At 44.0% G+C, this 26,935-nt stretch overlaps 2 protein-coding genes and 1 long non-coding RNA gene across 5 annotated transcripts in view; 1 reads left to right on the forward strand and 2 right to left on the reverse strand.

Moving 5' to 3' along the window:
• DHX57 (DExH-box helicase 57) overlaps positions 1-25,023 on the reverse strand; it is a 41,078-nt gene extending 16,055 nt beyond the window's left edge. Inside the window, exons 1-14 of one of the 2 annotated variants that reach the window (XM_019549047.1) lie at positions 24,945-25,023; positions 24,586-24,810; positions 19,818-19,967; positions 19,350-19,526; positions 18,095-18,933; positions 14,526-14,698; positions 12,662-12,783; positions 12,190-12,385; positions 10,787-10,911; positions 7,637-7,770; positions 5,187-5,241; positions 3,330-3,535; positions 1,207-1,323; positions 402-498 (exon numbers count right to left, since the gene is read on the reverse strand). In XM_019549047.1, coding sequence (XP_019404592.1) covers positions 402-498; positions 1,207-1,323; positions 3,330-3,535; positions 5,187-5,241; positions 7,637-7,770; positions 10,787-10,911; positions 12,190-12,385; positions 12,662-12,783; positions 14,526-14,698; positions 18,095-18,933; positions 19,350-19,526; positions 19,818-19,967; positions 24,586-24,803 — 2,609 coding nt within the window. In that variant the 5' untranslated portion in view covers positions 24,804-24,810; positions 24,945-25,023. Of the gene's footprint in view, positions 1-401; positions 499-1,206; positions 1,324-3,329; positions 3,536-5,186; positions 5,242-7,636; positions 7,771-10,786; positions 10,912-12,189; positions 12,386-12,661; positions 12,784-14,525; positions 14,699-18,094; positions 18,934-19,349; positions 19,527-19,817; positions 19,968-24,585; positions 24,819-24,944 lie in introns of those variants that run through there. The other variant, XM_019549048.1, reaches the window with a different exon arrangement.
• Positions 5,673-7,251, reverse strand: LOC109319467. The gene is made up of 3 exons (XR_002103513.1): positions 7,240-7,251; positions 6,324-6,327; positions 5,673-5,774 (listed from the first exon to the last, which is right to left on the reverse strand). It is a non-coding gene; the product is annotated as an uncharacterized LOC109319467 (long non-coding RNA).
• A 47-nt stretch (positions 25,024-25,070) lies between the features above and the next one.
• MORN2 (MORN repeat containing 2) overlaps positions 25,071-26,935 on the forward strand; it is a 13,986-nt gene continuing 12,121 nt past the window's right edge. The window contains exon 1 of one of the 2 annotated variants that reach the window (XM_019549055.1): positions 25,071-25,133. In XM_019549055.1, coding sequence (XP_019404600.1) covers positions 25,127-25,133 — 7 coding nt within the window. In that variant the 5' untranslated portion in view covers positions 25,071-25,126. The remainder of the gene's footprint in view (positions 25,134-26,935) is intronic. The other variant, XM_019549056.1, reaches the window with a different exon arrangement.

A 26,935-nucleotide genomic window follows, 5' to 3' on the forward strand; every position in this document is an offset into this window, starting at 1 on the left:
ATTACAACCCTCTGGGTCCGACCACGGAGCCAGTTTCCCAGCCAGCGGATCGTGGTGGAGCCAAGGCCACAACTAGGTTTAATTTTGGTCACGAAAACATAAATTTTCCCTTCCCCAACTTGAGGACACTGGTCTAAAGCTTCCATCACCAACTTGCCATATGTGCCTGTAGATTTTTGTGCTAGTTAAAAAGAACCTATTCCAAAGGAACAAAAGTAAACAGCCAGTGGTACATAAAGGCTCACCCCTTTGCCACCTGTCTCAACCTTTCAATAACTTTCACTTCCAATTGGCCTGAGATATTAGAGCTTGTACAGAACTGCAGCAATATCTTTAATAAATCAGTTTCTTTCTGCTTTAATTCAACAAAATGATAAGTTTTAGGACACCTTTTGACTTACCGCTTACTATGTCTATTATTGAAAAGGGCATTTGACTGCAGCTGTTCATAAAGCATCTTAATTTCTGCTAGACCAGGCAAAAATACCAAGACAGCACCTAAAGACGTAGACAAAAAGAGAATAGAGGCATTTGGATAAAAAATATTATTAGACAAGGATACTCTGAGAGTGGACAAAGGCCTGAGTCCAACTAGAACAGTACTCTGCAGTGTGCTGTATGAGCTCATAAACAGCAGTAGTCCCTGTTCCAAAGAACTTGCAGTCTAAGCCAGGGGTTGGCAACACTTTCCAGTCTAAGCTGGGGGCTGGAATGACCCAGTTTGGGTTGGAGTTGGGCAGGCATTAGGGCCCAGCTGCCACTGCCACTTCTTCCCATGATTCAGCTGCAAAAGCCCCCCTCTGCCAGAGCCTACGCTACTCAGCTGCAGCATGACATGGACAGAATTTCCCCTCTGCCAGAGCCCCAGGTGGCTGACTGTGGCTTAGCACAGGGAGAGGTCTCGACTGCCAGATGCTGCAAAAACCATAGTTCTGTGGGCCAAAACAAAAGCTCCATTGGCTAGATCTGGCCTGTGGACTGTAGGATGCTGACCCCTGGTTTAAACAGACAAGACCAAGTGCTTGTTCTGTCCATCCTACAGAAACAAGGGGCTCTCACCTCTGAGAAAATCAAGTGGAGAGAATCAAGTAAAATCAGAAATTGTGGAAATTAATTAGTGCAAACCTGTCAACTTGACAGAATTCACCCAAATGCATAAGCATTAGGTGAATGCTCCGTTCAAACCATAATGGACAATCATGTTACCTGGTGGGTATGAGTGTTTGCCACTGACTATCCACTCCAGTAAGTCCTCTATTAATTCAAGATTAACTTTATCGAAATCCATGGCAGCCATTGTTTTTAACACTGATTTACTAACTCCTGAAAGAAAAAAAGTAGAATATACCAGGAGCACAGAGGCAAGTCCATGTCTAATAACATACGACATACAATACAGTAAGATATGGCTACACAACGAATTCAACCTTTGGTCAGAGGCTATTCTGTCCTATAGATTTAGCTGAAAGGGCTCAGGATGCTAATATGAGTGTAATATTTGAGTGTTACCTCTCATCTCCTTTTCCACTTGGTCCCTCTACTCATTCACACTTTTCTCTCTGTCCCTCTTACTCACTAGACTGCTTCCATTTTATTTTACTCTTTTTCCATTCAGCTCTCTCACATTTCATTAGGTCTCATGTACTCCTCAGGACCTGTACTCTTTGGATGGTTCAGCCTGTGCACCCCCAGACCACAATCAGACAAGACCTGGGACTGCCACAGAGCTAAAAAAGGTCTTACACCCACTTAATGACTGACACCTGAGCCTTCAGGACACCGCTCACAAGCTCTTTCTTTCATCTCTCAGAATTTCAGTCCTCCAAAGGAAAACAGACCTTCTCCCCCATGACCACCTCCCCCACCAACAAAAAACAAACAAACTCCAAAACAAAAAAAAGCGATATCCTTCAGGGCTACCAGAGCCATCCTACAAGAGGCGATCTCAGAGCTGTGCATCATAAATTACAATGGAAGGAGGGAGAGGGTGACATGATTAAACCTTATTCTGCCACTCACTAACAGATCAAAATACATCTTCAGCAGTATCCAACAAAAGCCCTGGCACTATCACTGCAGACTGTTCTAGCCTACAAAGGCAGGAATCTGAAGACTTTAAAGCATGAGTGCTCACAGTGAACAACCGGGGTGTGTGGAATTCTTTTAGAGGACATATGGAAGAAAATATTTTGAGAATCTAGCACCAGGAAGATTTAGGTGTGGATTTAGATTTAGGATCTGGCTCATAAGAAAGCCCCCTCTACATATTAGAGGTATCACACAATTAACTGGTCATCTGTGTAACTACCTTAAGACCAGCTACACATGCAAAATACTTATCACACAATAAAAAGTCCCAACCAGCTATAAAGTTAAATCTCAAAAATGTGTACTAAACTTTATACTTGGTTGCTACTGAGCTTTAATTTGCACATGTAGCAGGATCTCCTCTACAGTTGGGAGCCCTGTCAGCTGACAGGGCTCCTAGCCACAGGGATGCACCAGGCCCAAGCATGAAACTCGCGGGTCAGGGGACTGTGCCAGCTGTGATCCCCAAGGCTTGGGGGTGCATGAAAGCCCCCAGGGCAAAGAGGAATGGCAGCTGCAATCTCTGCACCTGAAGGGGCTCAGTCCCAGCTGCATGACACATGCAGCTGGAACCCAGAGTCTCATGCCTGACAAGGTCAGGGCTGGGACCAAGAGTATGGCACAGGTAGGACCAAGAGCCAGGGTGAGGTGTAGGGATTGCAGTTACCATGATCCCCTTGGCCCCCTTGGGTCAATAATTGAATGTGGGACTCTCAATCCCAGCTATACATGACCCCCCCATGGCTTGGAGCACCCTCAGCAAAGGGGGCTTCCAGCTGTGGGAGCCTGTTTTCTGCCAGTGCAGGCTCCCACTACACCAGCAATAAAAGCACAATTGGATCTGAAGCAGAGTCCCACAACTGCGCCTCCTGCCACCCATGTGTGGTATGGCAGGAGGCACAATTGTGGAGATTACACATTAGATCCAATCATGCCTTTACCTGTACATGTAGAGGGGGCCTAATATACTTAAAAAGGAACAGTAATATAATAGGTTATTGCCAAAACCAGTCCTTTAACATATGCTAAGAATTGTCGGAGAGGCCAGTATTTCCTGTAGTTTAGTGTAGAACAGGATTTATTTTAACTGACAGTGGGTTTTTGATCATATGGTTCTACTGTCATGTTTAACTCCAAAGCCATGACACTTCTAATTATGAAAATATGTGATATACATTCAAGGACACCACTTTGGTTTGTCAATAAGCCATTGTGATAGCTTTAAAAGACAGGGAGATTACCTTTGTAACGTATTAGGAGTTGTTTAAAAGTTAACTGCTGGTCTGGGACTGAATCCTTGACAGTCGTTTCATCCTGGATAAAGCCAGCACGCCTCAGATCCTCCTCTACTTCTTCAAGAGCAGTTCTGCTGTGTCTTGCTCTAAGTTTCTCATTAGAACCATGCTTTATGTTTCGCCTATATGGACTACCATCCTCTAAGACATATCTGAATACGAGCAGAGAATTCAAGCGTGTGGAAAGAAGTTGCTTTTAGTCTCCTTTGAACTGTTAATATGAGAAGCTGACATACCTATCACCATGGTATATAAAAGCCTTACAAATTTATATGAAGAATGAGTAGGTCCTAAGTTTTTATTTCTGTCACTCTTAGGAGCAAGTAAGAGTACTAGAAATTCAACTTCACACTTATGTTTCTGTTCTTTTATCATCCATTCCAAAACCAGGCAGAGCAGTAATTTAAATGCAATAAGCTTTGTGGGTATGTCTTGCTTTTTATTCTGAAGCAGATGAAATTTTTGGTTGCTCTAAACTCTTGGGTAAAGGGGTTCCTGAGTAGCTGACTGACTGCCAAAAAAGGCCTCATCTGCAGCTCACAGCAGTCTTTCTTGGCATAACGGCTCACTGATTTTGAGGTTCAGAACTACCTTGGTGGGGTCTTGGTGGCTGTGACAGAGGTGCTCTGAGATACCTAGGAGATGGTCCATTGAGTGTTCCCGATTATAAATTGGATCCCACAGTTCAACACCCAGCCAAATGCTACAGCAATTAAACTGTGGGCAATTCACAACTGACTAAATAGCTTTCCATCTGAAACAGGACAGCTGGGAGTGACTCTGCAGCTACATATGACAAGAAAAATCCTTGTCTAGTCCATTGACATGACAAAGTTAAGAAAAATTCTTTACATAGCAGCCTGTGTTTACTTTCTGTTTTTTACCCTCAGCACTGAAGTCTGGCTTTATGTTTCTTGTGTTACAAGACATCTAAGAACTACTAAAGATTTGTGAGATGATGCCAATATATTTGTGAGTGCTACTGAATATACGATAGTAATGTATTACTACGTGTTTCACATTTTGACTTTCTAGCTAAGGAGAAATTTTTCAGCTGAATTTTGTAAGCTTCTCCATAAGTTTAATGGGCCAGGCCATCATCGCAGGGCTTTCTTGCACTGGAAAAGCAGCTCTCCTGACAGCCTGAAAGTGTTGGTGGTCAGATCAAGAAGGAGTTCATGCTAAGCCTACACTCATATCCAGCTTGAAATTCAGACCTAATCTGTGCAATTTCCAGCAATGCTAAATATTGTAATGCATGTTAAGACCTATTTCAATGTATTTGGTTTAAACTTAAACAGCATCAAAGATGCCTCAAACTGAAGGAGTTTCCAAAACCCTGGCCTATTCAAATCTTTCCAGTGTTTGGATCTGTTGTGTTGGAACAGGAGTTGTAAGTGCACAATAAAGAATATCATGGAATTGCACCTATAAAAAAAAGACAGGTCACAAACTGCAATAAAGACATGACCTTAAATAAAAGAAGGTCCAGAAGACTGACAGCACTTGAGAACTGGTAACTTTTCAGGGGTGGGACCATTTCTAATTGTTGTTGATCTTTGCAGTGTCTAGTGCAATGTGCCCAATTCTCGACAGTGACCTTTGAACGGTCCTAGACTACAAGCAGAGGTGTAGTTTTAGAATAAACGCATCATCAAATATTGAGGTCTCAGATTACAGGTAAGAATCAACCAAATACTATTATTAATTTATATGCAGAGATAACATGAGGTCAATAGATTACTAGCCTATTAGAACTCCAAAAACCAATTACTTCTAAGCATACTGCCAGAAATTTCATACCTCGTCATCGCAATTACATCTTCTAGAAAAAACTGATCCACAGGAAATGTTCGACCTACAAAGAAATGTAAGAACAATAAAACAACATGCAAACTATTATTTTAGATAAGCATGCAGAAGGATGGGGAATAAATGTTACAATTTCTTATGCTGGTTTCACAACTTTTTCAACTTCTGTGACCATATAAATAGGGACCTACTTAATTTGTGGCTTCATGGATTTTATGGAAACCACAAAAAATGACAAAAAAACCCCAACTTAATAAAAATAAAATGCTGGCTCCCCAGTGGGAGCCACTGGTCCTTGCTGCCTGGAGGCGGGGCAGCACAAAGGGCTGCAGACAAGTTGGCGGCCACCCCTTCATCACACTCCGCTGAGGCTTCACTGCCAATCAGCGCCAAGAGGCGGGGTGGCACAAAGGGTAGTCAGCAATCAAAATGGCAGCTGCCCCATCATCCCTCTGCTTCCTTGGGGCCCCTCTGCCAATCAGTGTCAGGGGGCAGGGCCATCACAAAATGACTGGGGAATTAGAACCTTGCCGCAATTAATCAGTGAAAATGGAGAAGTACCCCTGTGATTTAGGTAGACTATGAGGAGTCTGAGGCTTCTTTAAGATCCATCCTGCAGACGGTAACAATACTGTACCAAACAGATGGCAGACCATTTCCAAGAACGTTTTGACAGCATGCAAGAAGCAAGACTTGTTCAGGAATATTTTCTCCTTGACTAAACTATACATTTGGGAGAGATGTTAGACAAGCTTTGGGGCCTGAGGAAAGGTATTTTATGCCTGAAAGCTTGTCTAACTAACTCAAACTATACAGTTAGTCCAATAAAAGATGTTACCAACCAAAACTTTCTTCTCATACATTCCCTAGACCAGGGGTACTCAAACTTTTCCCCCAGCAAGCGAGATGGCCCAAGATTGGTTTTCTTGCCATTCTTGGCTCTTGTGCAATTGAATTCCAAAGCTGTAGACCGCAGACCAAATAGACTTCGTTTTCATTGTTATAGAGCAGCGGTTGTCAACCAGGGGTACGCAAACCCCTGGGGGTACTTGGGAAGGCCCCAGGGGATATGTGGCAGCACTGCAAAGAAGCAGGGGCACATCTGGTTTTGCCACTGCCCACAAAGACCCCCCTCCACCCCTGTTCATCAACTGACTGGTGGACTCCCTACTTATTGACCAGCTGCCTAGGGTACGCTAACCAAAAAAGGCTGAAAACCCGTTATAGAAAGTTCATCATTCTGAGGACTGCAGGTCAGGCTGTGCATAAAAAAAGTCAGGCTCAGTTTATTATGAATTCTGACAACCCAAACCAATACCTTAAATATGTGACCTAGTTTTAGTTGGGCTATAGTGAAGTAACTGGAGCACCAGATAGCGGTAATCTTTGATCTGTATTGATCAGCAGGGGTTATTCTGTATTGCCTAATCTGAAGTTTTACTGCCTATGATTTAATTGTGTGGCAATACTCAAAAGCCTAGACACTGCAAATGTGATTAAGTCTGCATCTGAGATCTCTTAGCTAGCTAATGGTGATAAATGAAAAGTATTTTCTGTTGCTGCTTCTTCTAACTAGATATCCCTTATCAATAGGAAGTCCAAGAGATAATCTAAATAGTTGACTGAAGAACCAACTCTGAATAATTAACCTTTGCCCAACAGTATCATTACTCCTTTTCCTTGGTTCAGGTTCAACTACTTTCTTTTAATCCAAGCCTGGTGTTGACTAGCAGATCTCATCTGATAGTTAAGCAGTCACCAGTTAATGTTCAAATCAAAGTCTTATAAATTACACATTTACTAAGCAGGATGTCTGACAATAAAAGTCTCAGTCTTGGTATTTTAACTATCGAGATGTAGAGTCTGAGGGCGTGCATGCAGCCTGAGATTGTGGTTCCTAAGAAAGGAAGATTTACCTAATACTGCTATAGGAATCAACCCCTACTGTTCATAAAACAGCAACATTAAATTAAACTTTTAAGGAGGTGAAAATTTAGGTGAAATGGGGTATAATCAAGGAAAGCTATAGAGATTGAAATAAGACCTATTAATGTATATTAGTATGTCTTGGCCATCCAGGACCCATGTTGTGTGTTCTGAATTCATCCTGACTACAAGTACTTTACTATATCTTCTGTGATGGAGTCAAATTGCTAATATTTAATGTAGGGGAAGCCCTGTGCTAAAAATACTAACAAAAGAATAAAAAAGAGCACTGAACATACATCAAACACAATGATGTTTCCCAAACTTTGTAAAATATAGCAATACTATCAAGTTGGTCTTACAGTGCCCTTTCTCACTGGCCTGGACAGTGCTGTTAACACACACCTCCTTCCTGCTCATATGTCATTTCTCAACAAAGCTGAAGACAAACTAGGAAATAATTATGGTGATGGGCAATTAAAAAAAAACAGAGAAACCAAAAAACTGTTTTTCACCTGGTATGTTAATAATGGGACATGAGTTATAGTACTGGGAGAAAAGCTCTGCATTCAAGGTGGCACTCATCAGTATGATATGCAGGTCTGGTCTCTGAACTATTATATCCTTCAAAACCAGCAGCAAGAAGTCACTGAAGAAAACAAGCAAAAGACATTTGAACTTCAATGCTGGTTTTCAAACCCATTTCCCCCCTTGTTACTCTGTTCACTTTCATGAAATTCTCCTGAACATGACACTACCAGCACCAAAACAAACTTCACCCACAGGAGTACTGCTATGGCGAATAACCTCCAGCTATTAATCTGGTAAAGTACTATAAGTAACCTAACTTTTGCTTGTCCCTTTCAAGAATTTCTGGATTACTTAGTACATATTTGAATAATAACTCTAGGACCCCTAAAAATTAAGCTAAGGCTAGCATAAGAACAAGTATGCAACAGTGTTAAATATCAATAATGGATTAACTCAAGCAGAGAGCAAATCAAAGCAGCAGACAAGTCCTTTTTAGGCCTTCCTCAAGAACTTTACAGATTGGAGAAAGCAATCTAGTCACAGATGATGAGCACAGTTGGCAGCAAAGATAATGAAGGAGTCAAATGGCTTACAGTAATAGCAGAACAGATGAGGGATTACTTAGAGAAGATAGAAGCTGTCAGATCAGCAGGGCTAGATGGGATGCACCCTAGGACAGTCAAGGAATTGGCTGAGTTAATTTTGGAGTCGTGGGCTATCCTCTTTGCGAACTCACGGAGGTCAGGTAAGGTCCTGGATGATTGGAAAAGGGCAAATATAGTGCTCATCTTTAAGAAAAGGAAGGAGAAGGATCTGGGGACTTACAGACCAGTAGGTCTGATCTCAATACATGGAAAGACCATGGAGTAGGCCCTCAAGGAATTACCTGGAGAACAAGGTGATCAGGAACAGCCAGCATGGATTCATTAAGAACAAGTCATGCCTGACCAACATGACTTGTTCCATAAGGTGACAAGCTCTGTGAATGGAAGGAAGATAATGGATGCAATACATACCTTGACTTTAGCAAGGCTCTTGACACCATCTCCCATAATGTTCTCATTAACAAACTAAGGAATGCAGAGTAGATGAGAGTAATGTAAAGCGGACCCATAACTGGTTGGATCATTGTGCTCACAATAAGTAGTCATCAATGGCTCAATATTAAGGTGGGAAGAGGTATCAAATGGGGTTTCCAGGGGTCTCTCCTGGGTCCAGTACTGTTTAATATCATCATTAATGATTTTGGATGATGGGGATCAAGTATACACATAGAAAATTTGCAGATGACACCAAGTTTGGTGGAATCACAAATGCTCTGGAGGGTATAGACTGAAAAATTGTCCAAAATAAATCAGATGACATTCAACAAGAATAAGCACAAAGTCCTGCACTTAGGATGGAATAATTTCATGCACAAATACAGATTGGGGAATAAGTGCCTAGGCTGTAATATTGCAGAAAAGGACTCAGGAGGTTACAGTAAACCATAAACTGAATATGAGCCAACAGTGTGCTCTGGTTGCAAAAAAGATCAACAGTGTACTGGGCTGTATTAACTGGAATGTCTCTTGCAAATCAAGAGAAGCGGCTCTTCCACTATATTCAGCACTGTTAAGGCCTCACCTGGAGTACTGTGTTCCGTTTTGGGCCCCACACTTCAAGGAGGATGTGGACAGATTGTAAAGTCTAACAGAGAGCTACAAAAATTAGAGGCCTGGGAAATATGGCTTAAGAGGAAAGGCTGAAAGAGCTAGGGTTATTTAGTCTCAAGAAGACTGAGGTGGGATTTGAGAACAGTCTCCAAATACCTGAAGGGCGATTACAGAGAAAATGGAAATGGGCTTTTCTCTGTGGTCACAGGGGACAAGACCAGGAACCATGGCCTAAAGCTGCAGCAGAGGAAGTTAAGTTTGAGATTAGAAGGAACTATGAGGGTGGGTCAAGCATTCGAACAAGTTATCTAGAGAAGCTGTAGAATCTCCATCCCTGGAAATTCTGAAGAGCAGGTTGGACAGACACCTGGCCGGGATGGTTTAGTTAGGGATGATTCTGCCCTGAGCAGGGAATGGACAAAATGACTTTGTGAGGTCCTTCCCAGCCCGACTATCTTATAAACATATAGCTTCCAATTGCCACCAAAAAACTCCATAAAAAAACCACTCACCAAAACCTCAGGTTTTCCAGTATGTCTGGAAGTTAACTGAGTTTAGGAGATCTTAGACCAGGGAGATGTAACTGAGTTCTATGTCCTGAGGCTCCACAAGAAATGTCCTTGACAGCAGCCCTCCCCACCTTTTCAACAATATGGGGAACCGGCTTGAATGCCTAACAATGACTATAGCTGCATTCCAGGGAGGGAGAGGTGGTCTCTTAGATATAAACTATCTGTGCTAAGGACTCAACAGGTCACAATCATCATATTCAAAATATACCCAGGGACTAGCTATGTAAGCTGCAAATTGTGTACTACTCTAGAAAGCACTTTACTCAGGGGCCTCTTTCAGAGCAGCCCCAAGTCCCTTTTCTGAAAGAGCTACCCACAGACCTAGCCCCTTTCAGCATGCCAGCTGGTAAATGGGATCAGACTGGGCGAGGCTGGACTAAGGATTAAAGCTGAAGGCAGGAGTCAGGTGAATCGAGAAGTTCCCTATTGGAACAAGCTGGAAGAAGGGAGACCAAGCTCCATTTGGAGCCCACTGCTTAAGTACACAGGGGTCTTTATAGCCAAGTGATGACTTCCAGAGGAGATATGGAAAGAACTAGGGCATTTGGGGAGCAGCAGGCAAAAATGTGGGAGGGATAGTATCCTAAGGAACCCAAATCATGATGAGGCTTGTTGAAATTAAAAAGTCCTATTGTCCCTCCAAGACCCATCCTAAATTATCCTAGGAATGTAATAGCAATTGTGACAACTGACTGGAGCCATATCTGTGGAAACTGCCAGGTGCTTTCTGCTCAACTGCACAATCCTTTAGTCCACTGGGATAAGGACAGTAGGATCAGAAGCCAGTTTCTCCCTGTGGTTGTCCATGATGCCACCCCACCACTTCAAACTGGCTAGAAGCATTTGAATTTCAGCAGCATGTTCTCAGTGCTAACTTTCAGTTATGAAAAAAAATGGAATTATTTACCTTTCTTCTGTTCTTTCATGAACTTCATCAATAAGAACATGGGTGATTCCCTGTAAAGTCATGTCTCCTTCTAGTCTTCTCAGCAGCACACCAGTAGTGCAGTACAACAATCTGGTGGCTGAAGACTTGAGCAGCAAGGCAAAGATACAAAGCATTCAATAAAATGACAGTTAAATAGCTTTACTTATACAATATATAAAGAGCAGACAATGTGGTACCATGCTCAATCCCACATGCCTGGCAATTTGGCTCATAAGTGAATAAACAGCTGCAGATAGGAAAGCACAATTTTTCCTCCTAACTTTACTCTTAAATCTTTACAGCACCTAGTTTTTATCAAGGAACAGTTTGGGGAAAGAATGAAAAAGATAAACTAACTCAATCTCCTTCTTTCCTGCTTCAGCAACTGTATGTTTGACCATTAACTTCCTTCATTAAAATTAAGAGGGATTGTGACAGGGATGAGACTGCTTCCATAAGACAGGGAAAGAACAGAACAAGCTGTATTTCTCACCTCTGTTCAGCTCAGTAATGAAAAATAATAGACTTGTCCAGGACACATACTTTATACCACAGGCCAAAAGGAAAAAGAGCTGTGATTATAATCAGTCACTAAAAACAGAAAGTGACAGCGAAGCTAAAACTACAAGCTTTAAATTGTGAGAGAAGAACATTGCCTTGAAAGCCAAAAATCAAATTCTTAGCAAAACTATTGAGAGTCATTGTGAATGAATCCATTGTGTTGTATGTAAAAGTTAATTATATTTTTTTCAACTGTTCAGCCTCAAGTCTTTAAGAGTTTTAATTTTTCAGTCTTCTCTACTGTCTTCAGCAAATTGTCAATGAGAAACGTATTGCTCAAAACCGATCACAGAAGAGGAGGAATGACAAGTACAATTTTTAAAAAGTGATGCTTCTTAAAGAAAGAAGTTGTAAAAGGGGGAACAGATTAAACAGAGAATTTCAACTCTAACACCCAACTTAAACTCAACTCACACTGTTGCAAACTGAATTTATATTCTTCAATTTCTGCGTAGTAACCTGCAGTAAATAATTCAGTGGTCTCAGCCAGTCCCTATGGACACTGATATTAAAATAAAACAAAAACAAAACATACAAAAAACTACTGTTAAGTCTCAGGTCCCAGGAGGCTCGTCAGGAAAGGGGCTAAACAATGACTGAATATTAAAGTTACCACCTTATCTTGGTAGGTGAAGCCTAAAGTGTGCACTGAGGCAAAATGGCAGCGTAGCATGAGAAAGCACACACTGAAATTTGCCATTCAGTAACATGTTCTTGTTGATAAAGGATTAACATCTCTAGGACAGCAAGTCTGACTCCTTGTACAAGTACTAAGACCATTTTTAATAAACTAAACTAAAACACAAAAAAAGGATACGCACCTTCACACTTTCTAAGCGGATCTGGTATCCAACAGTAACACCAACTCTTTCTGTTCTCTCCTTGGCTACACGTTCAGCTACAGAAATAGCGGAGATCCGGCGAGGCTGAGTACAGATGACATTGGCTACTCTATTCGGAGGACCTTCCAATGAAGCATCCAATATAAATTGTGGAATCTGAGTGGTTTTCCCACATCTGCATGGAAAAATAACATGGATTTAGTTTTTTTTTAAAATGTCTTTCCCCAGCAGGAGTTAAGAGGGCTGACTTCTATTTTGAATTTCTATTTTTTTAAATTTGTGCGACACCTTCTATAAAATTAATCTATGGCTACAGTACTTTAATCTGAATGAATTTTGAACCTGGTCACTTTACCTTTTCAGACTAAGCATAACTAAGCTTGTATAACTACATATGCTTTCCTGTGTATTATTTAATATTCCAAACCTATATATAAAATCATATTCTTACCCAGTCATACCACTCACAACAAGCACTTGGTGTCTTTGCAACATATCAAGAATGTTTTCGCGTTCTTGCCACGCAGGAAGCTTCTGTCTTTCTAGCAACAGGGACTGGAAGTGCCTAGAAGACTGACAAACAATAACGAAGAGAAACTGAACACTCTGATAAGAAAAGTCCTGGCCTAGATCCATCCATTTTAATAGCAGAGAGGATCACTATAATTATTCAGTCTTCATAAAATAGGCCACAGAACCTTACAAAACCAATTCCTGTATCTTGGAGTACCTGTATTCTTACCTTGCAGTTAAATAAGAAAAAAATTAACACTACTACCTGGACTTCAAAGACAGAATCACCTCCTGAGCTCTCCACAACACATGTGACAATCTTGTACTCTCAATGCCTGCAACTACGATATAAATACTATCAAAAGACCTGAACACACATAATAGACTCCAATGTAGTTATCCCAGGAAAAAAACAGCAATAAAAATATGCTGGTTTAACTTACACTAGCATAGGTGTTGTGTCCACAATTATCCCAGGTTAGCCATTTGCTCAATATGATTGGGCTTTTCTACTCCTGAAGAGTTGTAATAGGCCCTATCCCAGCAGCTGCCCTTATTACCTGTCCACTCTGGATCTGTATAATTGACATCAGAATACAAAAATGTTTGTGTGTTGTGCCCAGGGTCTAAAACAATGATTTCCTTACTACAATCTGAAAATGACTACTAGCCTGCAGAACCCTTCAGCTGACCCACAAAAGCAATGTAAAAGAAAGAAGGCTGCTAGCATATGAAGTCTACAAAATAAAACAGCTAAAAAACCCTATAACCTAACCAAAGTTTGCCTACATAGCAACTGTTTGTAGGTCAGGTATGGCTTCCCAAAGAATACAGGTGGTTAAGGAGCTACTGTCATTCAGCCAGTGGGATGGAACCCATGTAAGCAGAGTTTCCTTCCCTGAAGGGCCGGTTATAAACTAGACCTCTACAAGTTATGAAGCCTCATTGTGAAAATATAAAAGGAAGAATTACTCACGACATGAGCCAGGTAAGACTCTTCTGGGCATAGACTATATCTTCAGAGAGTGTATGTTTGCATAGCATCTAGCACAATGCTGTCCTAACTTACTTTGGATTCTATTGTATTATAAAAGTTAAGTAGCAGCACACAAAAAAACCCAAATCAACAACATCCACTTTTACAGCACAAAAGAGGATTCTTTTATTTTCTTTATGCTGAGCAGTCTGAGGACTGATCCTTATACATTTAGTTATAGAATTGCATCTGCTGTTATTTTTAGAAATGCACAATATACACAATTGTTCTCAGCAATCTCTGATCTCCTGGATAAATAAGTATGTTTACACTTATTAGCTGAAAGTTCCAAGATGAAGACAGCAGTTACAGCTTTGCTACTCAGGCCCAGCAGAACTCCCTACCACGAGGGCAGAGCTGATTTGTGCAGACGACAGAACTTTGTAGGGGGCTGGTCCAATACTATGAAATTAACTCTGCCAGGCTCTGAGAGCTATCACAATACAAATAAAAGTAAGATACATTTCTCTGGCTGCTGCCTTCTTTCACAGATAAACAACAAATGTATATTTTAAAAGAAAACAAACTCTGTCAAAACAAAATATTCCACTGAACTTGCATCTTCCCCTAGGGAAAGAATAAGAGACCAAGCAACATGCAACAGCGGTTAGACACCTTGCTGTCTGCACTAGCAGAGGGCACTTGGATACTATAGGTATATATCCATGAGAACCCTGCAGAGCAGAATTGCTTGTTAAGTACAATTTAAGAACTATTATGTTAAAGCCAGAATTGACACGACTCTTTTTCCGTTTCTATACTATACCTTTTTTATTCGGAATTGCTTGCAGATTTTAACATTTTCATTATACAGAGACTTCGCCTGCATGTCATACTTCCTGGACAGGTTCTTTCTGAGGTTCACATAACTTTCATTCTCCACAACAACTGGTTCAGGTTCCTCTTCCTCTTCCTCCTCAGGTTCTGACTCCTTTGTGACTTGAGAGATAAAATTAATTTATTATTAATTTGTACTACTATAGCACCTAGAAGCCCTTGTCACAGGCCTAGAACCCATTGTGACAGATGCTGTAGAACAAGGTGTCAGATACACCTCATGGAGCCATGTCATCTGTTCCAAAGGGCTTGAAATCTGGTGGCAGGGCAAGGACCCCACAGCCACAGCAACCACCGTTCATCTCACTACCAAATTTCCAACTTGCAGGCAGCAATTTAGGTCAGGCACAGAGCCATGGCATCTGGCCCATAGAGCTGCCTGCAGGTGAGAAATTTGGCAGCAAGACAGACACCAGTTGCTCTGGGACCCATAGCAATTAATACTGCTGCCACTTGCCTTTCCACCAAATTCCCAGTACCATGGTGGCATAGCTCCAGGCTGCAGGTCCAGTGCATTGACTGGCCCCACACTACTCATCTGGCCCTGCTGTAGATCACTGCTGTAGTTTGACAGCCTTTCTGTAAAGCTATAGAAGTGGACAGCTGCAGGGGAAAAGAAGTAAAGAGCAACAGGAATGTTAACCTGCAATGATGTGCCATTACAGGCCATTCACTCTGGCTGTCTGAGCCACACTTGGTCCACCATTGGAGGTTAAGCACCCCTTAAACCAGGAGATGCTTTCTACACCCAGGGAACGTACAGTCTAAAACTCTTAATGTTCAATTCTCTGCAGAGATTGAGAATTGCACAATTCTGAAGTCTGAGATACTCTACATTTGGTCTTCAAGCACTGCAAGACACATTACTAGATCATAGCCCAGATCCTCAAAAGGTATTTTTAGGTGTTGACATCTACTGATTTTTGTGGGTGCATCTACATGTGCAATTTACTGATGAGTTGACTAATTAGCTCCATAGTAAAGTGTTACTGTCCACACGAGTGCTGATATTCGGGTACAGTAAATTAATTAACTCTGCCATAAGACAGACAGTACTATCTTACAGCGGAGTAATCAAATGCAATCAAATGTTCACGTGGACATGACTGCCAGGCGCAAATTATGCTCAATCATCCCAACCAGCTGGCGACCAGAACCACAGCTCCTGCCAGTCCCCCTGTGACACAATGCTGCCATCCAGAGCCCAGAGCTGACCCCTATGTCCCCTGCCAGACCAGGGCTGCTCTGCTATGGCTCTAATTGCTGCTGTCCTGGACACACAGATAGATGCTGCATCTGCAAGCAGTCAACTCCAATGTGAACTGCTCCAGAGTTTATTGCATTGTCTTAATTGCAAAAGTAGATGCATCCAGTGGCACCTTAACACCTTTGAGGATCCTACTTTAAATAAGCCGATGACCTGATAAAGATAGTCTGGTATTACCAGAGCTATAAGCAGGTATCTTAGAACATAGATACCCATATGAAGTTTCAGTTCCCTACCCTCTACTAATTCCTCTGTAGAGCTGTTTAAAAAAAGTCATCTAAACTTTTTTTTGGGAAAAAATGCAAGAGGAAAATGATACTGCTACTCCCCATGTGTTAAAAACATAATGTAGTTATTATTGCTCAAGTTTCCTGAGAAAGCTCACCTTAGGGCAAGGGTGTTAAATATACTGCCCACAGACTGGATCCAACCTGTGGAGTTGGATCATCCAGCCCACAGACTTTGCCCCGACCTTGGTTGGGATGGAGGATCTTCCATGGTAGTGGCCAAGAGTCTGGGTGAGAGCCATGGTGCTGGAGCACCAGCAGCCCCACAGGATCAAACCTAGCACCACGGCTTGTTCCTGTGGTGGCACCCAAGCACCTGTGATACCAGGCTTCTTGTGATGCTGCTGGGGCTCCAGCACAACTGCTCTTGCCTGGGCTTTTGCTTGCCACCACAGGCAGAAGCAGCAGTGCCTAGCTTGTTCCATGGTGTTGCTGCAGCTCTAGCATTGCAGTTCTTGCCCAGACACTTGCCTGCTGCCATGAGATGAAGCTGTGGTGCCTGGCTTGTTCCTGCTGTGCTGCTGGGGATCTACAGCCAAAATTTGTACTTGCTGGCTGCCAAGCACTTGAGTGAAAGCAGCAGTGCTGCAGCCCTGGCAGCACTGTGGGATGAGAAGCCTGGCACTGTGGTTTGGTCCTGCGGTGGTAGCCAAGCATCTGATACATTGGGCTTCTTCCTCCCAAACATCTGATCAGCTTGAGTGGGTGACACGTGTGGCACCCATCCCAAATGGTCTGGAGTAGATCAGCATGCATGGGAAAGAGAGGGAATGGCTATAGGCCTGTGCCATTCATCTGCCCCTTGGACCAGTCCCACACCACTCATCTAGCCTGTGACCAGACACGTTTGACACCTCTGCCTTAGGGGAAAAAGACCTGTTAAGGGAAGTTACAGCTCAAAAACTGAAAGCTTTGGAAAACTGTGGGCAATTCAAAACAAGGGGTTAGAATGCCATCCTAATTATAAGGGGAGATACCTTTCTGCTAAATAATTGCACAGCTCTACAAACTTTAAGTTTCCCCTTGCATAATCCATCCTTCCCATACACATATAATGTTCCAAACTGGTCAGCAACAGGAGATGCCCGTTTTCCTCAAAATACAATTTCCTGTGGGGTTTTGAAACTTCAGAAGCTCGTAATGTCTCCTCCATGGCCTTAGCACTCTAGCCACTGCTATATTAGAACTATACTATATTAGGCATGCTCATTTGCTCAACACTTGTCATGTCTGCCCCTGTTTACTCATCCTCTGCAAAGAAAAAATCCCCTTGTACATAGAAAAAGACTCCCCAAAGCAAATAGATTAAGGGCTTTGTTTGTGGCATGCCCTTAAACCACCGCCAGATCTGGAACAGAACCCAGATATCTGAACTTCACCCTAGATCTCTCATTTAACCTCTAGACCAACAATTAGCACACTATAAAGAGTGGTGGGCCAAATCAGCACAGATTGCTTTACAAGTGGGTTGTCACTACCAGCCTGGCCATCATTCCCCCTGCTGCCACTGTACTTCCAACTCAGACCCTGATGTCCTGACATAATGTGACTCACTGCTAAACTGCTAGCAACGTCAAAAGTTTTCAGGACCAATGAAAATTGCTCCCCAAACTTGATCTGGACTGCAGGGCATAGAGTGCTGATACCTGCTCTAGACCAGGAGTCGGCAACCTACAGTCCATGAATAGACTTTATCCAGTCCAACAAGAACACCAAAAGATACTGTAACGGAAGTTGATGCAACTCACCTTCAGTAAGTTTTGCATGAGAATGCACCATCTAGTACCAGAATATCTAACAACTGTTGCCTCCAGCTCACCTTAAGACCAAGCTGTGTTAATTTGATCCACTGTTAAAGAAAGGTTGCCAACCCCTCCTCCAGACTGTATTCCCACTGCCATAAACCGAACACCAAAGAAGAAACATTTCCAACACTGCACATACCTTCCAAAATCTGAGTTACAACAGATGAATTATCTGGAGATGTTGGCTTACAAATGTCTGTGTGTGTTCTGCTGGAGGGTACTGCCAGCAAGGACAAAGGAGGAACACTATACTTGTGGAAAGTATTACTAAGTAACTTGGTTATTTCAGATTCATCTTCCAAACAGGTTATTAAAGCATACACCACTGGTTCACTAGACTCTGCAGCTTCTAGGGCCTTTTCATAGAGATATTCAGCAATATGTAATCGACAAGCCAGAGGCAGATTCTCGTTCGTAGAATAAAAAGCCACAACAGGTGCCTGGAGTGGGTATTTGTTATCCTCAGAAAATCTTATTTCCAGCTCATACAAGGGAGAGGTGTTATAATTCGATCTCAGATGAGCATCATCTACAGAACTCTGTGCTGTTTTTAGCAAGTGTTTTGGAGGAGTTTCATGCTTAAATTTGCATCTTGAGCCAAACCTGCATCCTCCTCTGAGGTAAAATTTACATAAGTTGTTTAAAGTCTGTTTTGCCACATCTTTGGCAGAACTGTGCCTCTGTTTGGATTTGCTGAGTTTGAGTGTTAGGTACTCCAGGTCCAATCCAATAGCCCACACTCGGTTTTGAATTCTTTCTACAAATTTTTCTCCACAGATTGAATGGAGAGCAAAAGCTTCTTCTTGTCTCTGTTCCAGGCATTCTTCCCTGCTGGCTTGAGCTGCTGCTTCAGACCTTTTCATCCTATCTCCATACCTTTCTGAGAAGCACTGCAACAGCAAGTGTTCCAGGGATGCCCCAATGTTACCATTGCAGGATCGCAATATTGTCCGACAATGCTCACTATCAAACCCATACCTATGGCAGAACAAAAGAAATAATGCACAAATATGAGGCACAAAATATACATGATATGAAGTAATCCCAAACATATTTGATTATTCCCATTTAATATAAGCTTATATGGAATCATTACACTTCAAAATAAACACAAAGTAATTTCACTAGTTTCTTGGAAATAACTGAAGCCATCCAAATGCAGTAATTAAAATATTTCACTGCTGCAAGGATAGGACATCTTTTCATGAACTGTTATTCTAAAATCTTTCAGTGAATAAATGACCTAACAAAAGCCAACCCTATTATTAACCCTCTACCAACAGAACCTTCCCTGAAGTCAATGGGGAAGCTCCATGAATTGAAGGCTCACCATATCAGTCATATGGTAATTTACCTGTTGGGTTATAAACATTACTTACCATGAAAGGACTCACCTGGAAAGTTTATGCACAGCAAATGGAGACACCTCGCTTTCTGCAATTTTGTGCTCTTCTGGTTCAGAAGACAACCTTGTAGTTATTTCAGAAGCTTCTTGGTCTGCTGACCAGTATTGCTCATCATCATCAAGGTAATCAGGTTCATCGCAATCTTCCTCACTAGTGGCAGCCGCTCTGATAAAGACAGTTATTAAATTCAAATGTCATAAAATGGTGGTGTTGATCAGATACAATACTGAACCCCTGGGTTAAACAGAAACTTCTACCTCTCTTTCTCTTACTCTCACTGATTTAATGGCGTGTGAGAAAGAAGAGGATTCAGAAGTGTAATTTTTTTTAAAGTGAACTAAAGTGTAAAGTGAAAATGTAGAAAAAATACTGCTTTCCTTTATAATAGCACATCTGTTAAAATTAGCTTATAGGAAAGAACTATTAGGGTGCAGTTTTTTTTAAATTTAAACTAACTCTGAGGTAGCAGCCAGCTCTTGCCCTTGGAGTTCTCGGAGAAGCTCTTTCACTCTTCGCTGATTGTCAGATGTCATGTGTATAGTCTGCAAAGGCATCCTTGTCTCAGGTCCCTGTCTGGTTTGCCTACTTTTGTTAACACAGCTTGATCTAAAAAGTAAACATACACATACCATACATTATATACAAAATGGAAGTTAAATAGATCAAATGCATACATCCAAAAAAGCTACATAATACTAACAACTACAAGCCCAAAAGAACATTAAAAAAACAGAGAAAAATGTGACACTGCTAACATACAACCTCAAGAGGATTCTCAGTTGTTTTTATTTGCTGGGCAGTATTTTACATAGCCTACTTTGTTCTGAGATCAGATCTGTAGTGTTTTCATGTAATGTTAACCAAATAAAAGCATCAGAAGGTTATAGCACAGCTAAGCATGCTTAAGTATAGGATGGCTAGAACACATTTCAGGTAACAAATCTGACAAGTCTGCATATACACTATTATACACAAATAACTATAAAGCTTTTCCGTTTATTATTTGATTTATATGCCACCCTTTCTGGCATGCATCTGCAGTAAAACATACTTCAAATTCAATTAAAAATTTAAAAAGTAATTTTAAAGTATTGGCAATGCAATGCAATGCAGTACAGAAGAGTTCTGTACTGGGAATATATATTTTAATAGTAACAAAAGAAATTTTTTTCCTAAATAGTTACAAAGTTACTTGTGGAATGAAACCTGGATACAAGACCCATTCATTCTTCTTTCTAATACCTGTACTCTGCATTTACTAGCAAAGGGACTGCTGTAGACCTACGGCAGCACAGGCACACTTGTGCAACCAGAGGCAAAATGTCACTACAAACGGCAGCACATGTAAATCCTAGGGAACTGAGCATGGGGTGAGAAACCAGAAGGTGCTACATCTTCTCCTGTTCAACATGAGAAATGGATATAACTTTTTACTCCTGACCCTCTCTAGCCCCCAGAGTAAGACCAGAACTGCTCTCTGGAACTCATACATTCATCTTTAGGAACTAATCTAGTACCGGTCTAATCATCTTAAAAGTTCCATTTGTGAATTATGACTTAACTAAGTATAATGGCTAATTGGGAATATTTACTTTGCTGTCCTGTGAAATGTTATCTTCATAATAATGCTCTCTAAGAAGAGGCAACAAGTACTAGCATAACATTCTAACACATGACAGAATCTCTTATTTAATAATCTATAAAACAGAGCCTGGATTTCTGTTAAAGGAAGATTGCAGTATTGAAAATAACTGAAAAAAGTCACACACACTGTACCTGACCTATGTTGCTATAATAAAAATGATTTACATATACAACTTCAATCTGAACAGCAGACTGCCCCATCTCTTTCTCAGTAATGCAAGGAAGTTATAATTCTATGTTTATCACAGTCTTCGCAAATAAGTTATTTGTGAAGCTACAGCTTAACCTAGAGGTGGGTAATTATTTGGGACCGAGGGCCACAAAGGGAGCTTCAATGAACTGCCACAGGCAGGGTCAGTGGAGGCAGGGGGCCCTGGCTCCAGGAAGTGCTCAGCTTCTGGCAGGAGTGTTCCCAGCCCTGCTGCAGCCGGACAAGTTCACATCATCACCGGGAGGTGAGGGGAGCACAGCAGAACCCAACTGATAGGCCTGTGCGAGTCGGCAGCGATCCTATCTGGCTTCAGATCCGGCCGCTTCAGATCTGGACTGGGTTTCCATCTCAATCTGGCCAAAGCAGCTCCGATCAGAGATCCGGCCATAGGGTATAATGAATCAATGAAATATCTATAACTTTATTTTTTGTCCGATTTGGATGAAACTTGCAAGGATGATAGCCTCTGCTGAGAGCATGAAACCTGCCAAGTTTCAAGAAGAGTGGTGCAGGGGCTTGGGGGTACTGTACCCCAAATTTTTGAAAGCCAAACTCATGTCACAGCTGCGTGTCACACCACAGGGGGTGAAAACTGCAGGGCTGGTAGCTCTTATGGAGGCCACAAAACCTGACAAGTTTCAAGGAGATCAGTGCAGGGGTTTGGGGGAAATTACACCTCAAGCTGCAGACAAGCAAAACTCGTGCCATGGGTGACACTGCATGTGTTAAGGTGCAGCAGGGTGATAGCTGCAGGGATGGTGGCCCCTGATAAGGCCATGATGCCTGCCAGCTGTCAAGGACATCAGGGGGGTTCTGGGGCCCTGCACCCCTAGCTGTTGACAGGCAAAACTGGGGCCAAGACTGTCTGTCCTGGGGCAGTTGATTGTTTGTATTGAGTCTTTCCTCTCCTTAGCCTGGTTTTGTCGGTGCTAATTGATGCTCATTAAGTCCTTACGAAGTAGCTAGGTCCTGTGTATTGAGCTGGTCCCTGTGAATCATGATTGATTGACTGGTAACCGGTAACACAGTAGCTCAGCAGCCAGGCCTGCAGTAGCGCCTCCCCAGCCGGGCCCAAGACAGACACAGTCAGTCCCACAAGCACCCATGGCACAAGTTTTGGTTGTCCGCAGCTTGAGGGGCAGTTGCCACCAAACCTCTGCACCGATATTCTTGAAACTTGGCAGGCTTTGTGGCCTCAGTAAGAGCTACCAGCTCTGCAGTTTTCACCACGCTATGTTGTAACGCCTAGACATGACATGAGTTTTGCTTTCACGAATTTGGGGTACCATTCCCCCCAAGCCCCTGCACCAATCTTCTTGAAACTTGGCAGGCTTCATCCTCTCTGCAAAGTCTAGCACCCCTGAAAATTTCTTCCAAATCAGACAAAAAACAACAAAGTTATAGATATTTTATTGTTTCCCCATTATACCCTATGGCCAGATCTCCGAGGCAGCTTCTAAGTATTTTGGAAGCTCTGAACCACTTTGGGAAGCCTAACGAGGCCAGCGCTTTGACCTGGATATGCTGCTTCAGACCCCAAAGCATCCAAAGCTTCTCCAGATCCAAAGCTGTCTGAAGCCTCGCACAGCCCTATGAACTGGCTGTAGATGCACTGGGAACAACCCCACTGGAAGCTGTGCACAGGCCATAGCCTGGGCCAGTGGGGCTGTTCTCTGTCCCTTGCCTCCAGCAGCAGCTGCTGGTCCTGCTGTGCCATTCCATGTCCGGAAAGACCCACGGTGCCTCCACTGGTGTGTCACCTGCAGTGACTCCTCCTCCTGCCCCTGCTGTGCCACTCTGGGCAGATGGCTTTTGCCCCAGCAGTTAGCTGGGCAGCTCCAGCTCCAGGCTGCCTTCCACCTGTTCCATCTGCAGGTGGCTGCTCATCATGCTGGGTGGGTGGAGCAGGTGGAAGGCAGCTGGGAGCTAGAGCTGGAGCTCCATGTGCTGGGCAGGAGCCACCCGGCTGAAGCTTCCCACTTGCCAGCCTGGAGTGGTGCGGCAGGAGCAGTTAGGGCTGTGCAAAACAGCACCATTTCATTTTGACGAGACAGCGTTTTGTTTCGAGTTTCGTTTAGTTTCGAAACTGCTGTTCCATTTTGTTTCGTTGAAACAGTTTCACTGTTTTGACACCGTTTCAATGTATCGCCCATATGCTATAAGGGGGAAGCATGAAACAGCCTATAACTTTGGCAGTTCTCTCCTGATCCGGATGAAACTTGCAGGGACAGTAAACCCTTCTGAGGCTATGACGCCTGCCACGTTTCAAGGAGATAGGTGCCGGGGTTTCTGGGAAACTGCACCTCAGGCTGCTGACAAGCGAAACTCATGACATGGGTGACAAAAAGCAGGGCTGTTCAAACATTGCTGCTGTTTATGTTGTTTTTCCATCCCTACCCCAGAGCACTGGGATTGGAAGGAACCTCAGGGATGACAGTCACTGGCCAGCTACGCAGTCAATATGAGAGCGGTCTTTCCCCTCTCTTCCCCCTCCCTCTCCTTACTTTTTGTTTGGCAAGCCCAACTTGAGCTCTGAAACACAAAACGTTTCGAAACTTTCAAAACGTTTTGACTGCCCTTGTTTTATTCCAAGGCAGTTTCAAAACCCTTTATTTTGTTTAAATTTTGCTGTTTTGAGCTTGAAACAAGTCGAAACAGTGTCAAAATGAAACAGCCGTCGATATTTTGAACAGGCCTAACTAGCAGTAGCCTCAGCTGGTGGCAAGAGGAGCAGAACAGCCCCACTGGCCTGGGCCACAGGGCCTGGGTTGGGGCCCCCGGCCAGCTTGCAGCTTCTGATGGGGTACAGCTACAGCCAGCTGGGTGATGCTGTGTTTCCCTTGCCTCCAGTGGCTGCTTCTCCTCCCGCTCTGCTCCATGTGGGCAGGGGCGGAAGCTTCAGCCCTGCAGCTTATGCTGGAGGTGAGGGGTGCAGAGGAGCACCCGGCCAGCTGCAGTCACAGTGGGAACAGCTCCGCCAGAAGCTGTGTGCTGGCTGGGACCTGAGCCAGTGCGAGTGCAGCGCAGGCTGCCCTGGTGGGAGCAGGTTTGGGCTAGGCTCCATGTGGAGCACCATGGGGGCACCTGTGGGCCAGATCCAATCAGTTGGTGGGGTGAATCTGGCCTGTGGGCTGTATTTTGCCCATCCCTGGCTTAAGCAAAAACGGCTTTAATCTTTCAATTTTCTAATGATCAAAGATAAACCATGTTTAAGTGGATTTCTTCCCAAATCTGAACTCCAGAAACTTTCCCCAGGTACCAAAGTGGCACCTCTTCAAATGCTCTCTTTAAATACTTTTATATTTTTGGAAATTTGAAGTGTCCAACCTGCCTTAGTCACAACCCCCCAGAAACACAACCGCTCATGACCTCGGTGCAGTTCTTTGTTCTTCAAAGAGGCAGAAGTCATCTTCCTCGTCCCACATTCTGCTTGAGCCTTTCTTGAATCCACCCGCGTGAGACTTGCTTGACTGTCCTCTGCCTCCACCTCCTCTGCCGCCTCCACCTCCTCTGCCGCCTCCACCTCGGCCCCTGCCTCCGCCCCCGCCCTTGTTGGGCCGCCCTCGCCGCCTCCCGGCCGAGCTCATGGTCTCCCTGCGAACAAAAGGAACGGCCTGTCAAAGGGATCGCACCGCGCGGGGCCCCCGGGGCTCCGCTCCCCACGAGCCCACAGCGCGGGGCACATCGCCGCACCCTGCCCTGCCCCTGCCCGCCCGCGCCCCACTCACCCACGCAGAGGCGGCTGGCGCGGCCGGGATCAGCGCCCCTCACCACCTCCTGGCCGAGACGCAACCCCCGCCCCGATCCAACCCAGTCCCCGGCAGCCGCGGCCCGACCCGGAAGCAAAGCTCCTTCACTTCCGGTGGGGAACGGAGCCCCGTTCCCATAGCAACAGCAGACGCTCCCCGCCATGGCAGGTGAGCGTTTCTGTCCCCAGGGGGGAGGGTCCAGCACTGCGCCCTCTGCTGGCCGGGGGGAACAGGGACGAGGAGCGCCCTTAGGTGCGTCCCCGCCCGGCTCCTGAGTGCTTGTGGGGGGGATGTTGCGTGGCGGGGGGTGTTGGAGGGGTGCGTGCGCATGCTATGTTTAATTTTTTTATTTGGAAAACTATATTTCTCTCTCTATATAGTTTTATATACATATACACGCACACACATACACACACCATCCCGGATAAACATTTGTACACAAACCTTAAAACGCATTTAAAACTATGCACTCATCACAATGGTCATCCCTCTGCATCTGCGCCCCCACACCCCCATCCGCAGTCCTTTCCTTAACTCAGTCTCTTAGTTCTCACCCCACTGTTGGGGTTTACACTGTATGCCTATTTCCTGCCTCTGTTGTTGTCACTGTTACTCCTGCTGCTACTGACACTGCTGTTGTCATCATCGCTGTTTCGACCTCCGGTTGTGTCGCTTTCATCTTCATTATCTCTGACTACTCCGCCTCTCAGAGTGTCTTTGAATAGCCTTTGCCAAGTGGAGTTGGCTGCATCTTCTCCATCCTCTCCCACCACTTTCCGGTAGTAGGACTGGAGTTCAATCAGAAACATTTTGATACAGTCTGTTTCCTCCAGCTCCGTGTGTCCATACACTGATAGGTTCCTGCATTGCCACAGGATGCTCCTGACGCAGGACACAAACTGGTTGAAGTGAGCTGTTTCAGACCCCTACTGTGTAGTCAGGTGTCCATACAGTGCCATCTCCCTTGTCATCAGCCTGACTCCTGTCACCTCTTCAAGGAGCCAGCTTACCCTTTTCCACACTCCCTTGACATAGGGACAGAGCCAAAGGAAGTGGTTGATGGTCTCTTTCATCTTGGCAGGCTTTCCTGTGGCAGTTGAGTCAAGTTCCTTGTCCCTTTCTGCATCTCCATGACCTCATTGGGAGAGCACAATGCACTATTAGCCAGTTCAAGTCTCTGTGGTTCTTTCATAGGTCCTTGTGGAAGATCCAGTTCCAGATGGCTTGGCAGTCATCTTCGGGGCACATCTCCATGGTTGATAGTATGTCTCTGTCTCTGACTGCCTTCTGTATCTTCCTGTGGTTAGTCATAGTCACCGGGCTTTCCTTCTGTAGCCTGTACTCACTCTGGAAATTGTTCAGGACTCTGTAGAACCAGGAGTGTTCATGCTCCACAGTTTCTAGTGGGTTGGTGCGTACACCCCTCACTGTCTCAGGAGGTGACCTGGAAAAAACTTTACTAGACAGGCTGTTTTGGACACTGGCCCAGTCACCAGCTTGCAGATTAGGCTTGTGTACCATGCCCACAGGAACAGATGGATGTCTGGCATCCCCCTACCCCCAGTCCGTTTCTTTTTGTATAGGTTCTTCCTTGCCACTTTCTCCATTCTGGATCCCCAGAAGAAAATGCACATGGCTCTCTGGATTCTGTGGATGATATACTTTGGAGGGGAGAAGACTAGTGCAGTATACAGAAGCACTGGTAGCAACACCGCCTTCATGAGTGCCACTGTGTGCACTGAGCCAGGCCAGGCTGTGGTGCCAGCACTGCTTTGACATCTGTGGCAGGGTGCAGCAGGCACTGGGCAGGTACCATGAGACCTGCAGGGACCTGAAGCACCCCAGCCCCACTGCCCACCACACCCTGGTGTAGCCCTGTGGGGTCAGGCCAACTCTCAGGATCTCAATATTGCACTGTTAGACAGGAGGGTGTGACACAATTGCACATATACAAACACACAAATCAATTA

This window comes from Crocodylus porosus, unplaced genomic scaffold (genome assembly GCF_001723895.1).
Source record: "Crocodylus porosus isolate Cpor-Errol unplaced genomic scaffold, CroPor_comp1, whole genome shotgun sequence".
Classification (NCBI taxonomy): Eukaryota; Metazoa; Chordata; order Crocodylia; family Crocodylidae; genus Crocodylus; species Crocodylus porosus.